Consider the following 2,269-nt stretch of genomic DNA (forward strand, 5'->3'; position numbering starts at 1 on the left):
ATTAAATATTTTACCTAAAACAATTGTATTTGTTTTATTTATTGATAATTAATATTTATTTATAATTAATAGTAAATAAATAATAATCAACATCAATGAGGATTATTATTTGGGAAATTGACAAAAAGCTTCTAATAAGCTACTAATGAGGATTATTATTTGAAAAAGTGCCAAAAAACTTCTCATAAACTGCTCCAACTAACGTTTCAATAAGCTAACTTATGTTCATCCAAACGTGTATAAAAAAATAAGGTAGTTTATGTTTGTCAAACAATACTTTAATCACAAATATATTAAAATATCTTGAACAAATGATCTATAATTTCCATAAAATAGAAAACTTAAAGTTTAAATCTCTAAAAAAAATACAATCAATTTCAAGAGATATGATTCTATATTTTTGAAATTTCAACCTCAATTAAATTACTAAATATGTTTTATTAATTAATCATCCAAATAAAATTTTCAATAAAATAATTTAAAATAATAATATAATCAATATTGATGGAAAAAAAATTAATATTTCCCTTTTCTCACATTAAATTAAAATCTTCATTTTCTCTATTTTAATAACCAAACTTGTATATAATTAACAGATAAACATTATCAAATAGAAGATAAATATAGAGTTATCTTAATACCACAAAATATGTCATAAATTTGATATCCAACAGAATAGAGATCAGACACAAATCCGACATAATATGTCTAGTTTCTTGATTTGTCACTGTACATACTTCTAGTATATTATAAATTATAAATTATATAAAAACACACACACATATATGTATATATATATATATATATATATTTCAATATTTAAACTATTCATTAGCAAATAAAAATTAAATAAAAGATTTATCATGGATCAAATACAATCATAGAAATATATATATTTTTAAATCATTAATGGAAAAAAGGTATTATTAAAATTAATATCAAAATACAGATTTTTAGAGAATCTAATGCATTGAATTCAACATTTAAATTTATTAACAAATAAACCAAAAATCAAAACACATAATGACTACACACACATATATCTATATATATCTATATATATATATATATTCACACTTGCATGATCATTGTATTGTGCACTTGTGACTATTTGGTTGAAGAGATTCTATGGAGATGAAGGAGGGTAAAGATTTGAGGTGGTTCGACGTCAAGAACGTACCTGAACCTTACATATTCTCCAAAGAAAATCGACCCCAGAATCTTGATTCTCCAGTTTGTGATTCAATTCCTGTTATCGATCTTGAAAAGATGCCAGTTGATGAAATCTTGAAAGCTTCTCAAGAGTTTGGCTTCTTTCATGTACCCATAAAACTTGATCCTCTTCGTTCTCTTTTTAGGGTTTCTAATGAATCTGATAAGCTTTACTTTATTCATAATGAATGTGCAGGTGATCAATCATGGAGTCCCAGAGAAGACGATGAATGATGCCATGGATGTTATCAAAGAATTCTTCGACATGCCATCCAAAGATCGAAGTGGGATCATCCCGAATTCCAAGAACTGGATTTACATCGACAGCACTGATTATAATAAAGATGGTGTGTTTTTGTGGAGGGAAAATCTTAAGCATCCTTGTCATCCTTTGGAGAAATGCATTCCTCAATGGCCCCAAACACCAACCAGATATCAGTAAGTTTTCATCATTACACACACATTATATATATATATATATATATATATATGCGCATATATATAGAGATAGATTCTTATAAGTGAAAAATGTATATATACAGGGAGGTAATTGCAGCATATGTAGTGGAAACACAGAAGCTAAGTTCAAGGATTTTAGAGATGGCGTGCAAAGGACTAGGACTCGATCCGGGGTACTTCACGGATAAGAGCGAAGTTCAGTTATTGTCGACGAACTTCTACCCGCCATGCCCGGACCCGAGTCTAACCATGGGGATATTAGCACACTATGATCCGAGCCTTATTACCATTTTGAATCAAGGTGGTTCCACCGGTCTCCAGTTTCTGAAAGGTGATGAATGGATCAATGTTGGAGCCATTCCTAATGCCTTTATTGTTAACATGGGTAACCAACTCGAGGTATGCATACTAATGTTTTGATTATAATAAAATCGGGTTTATAAGATGATAATACTGTTTTAAGTGCCCTAATGGAGACAACTGTGTAAGACTTATCTATACTATATCTATACTATATTATAAAGCATTTGGATAAAACTCTTAAAAACTCTTAAACTCTTAAAACTCTTAAACTCGTTCATCCCTAAACAATTTCATC

General features: G+C 28.7%; 1 protein-coding gene across 1 annotated transcript in view; it reads left to right on the forward strand.

Annotated features, from left to right (window-relative positions):
- Positions 1-1,128: 1,128 nt before the first annotated feature.
- LOC112508169 (hyoscyamine 6-dioxygenase-like) overlaps positions 1,129-2,269 on the forward strand; it is a 5,217-nt gene continuing 4,076 nt past the window's right edge. The window contains exons 1-3 of the mRNA XM_025112949.1: positions 1,129-1,320; positions 1,409-1,650; positions 1,755-2,070. Of these exons, the coding sequence (XP_024968717.1) occupies positions 1,129-1,320; positions 1,409-1,650; positions 1,755-2,070 (750 nt within the window). The remainder of the gene's footprint in view (positions 1,321-1,408; positions 1,651-1,754; positions 2,071-2,269) is intronic.

Source organism: Cynara cardunculus (assembly GCF_001531365.2).
Source record: "Cynara cardunculus var. scolymus isolate 2C chromosome LG 2, CcrdV1, whole genome shotgun sequence".
NCBI lineage: Eukaryota > Viridiplantae > Streptophyta > Magnoliopsida > Asterales > Asteraceae > Cynara > Cynara cardunculus.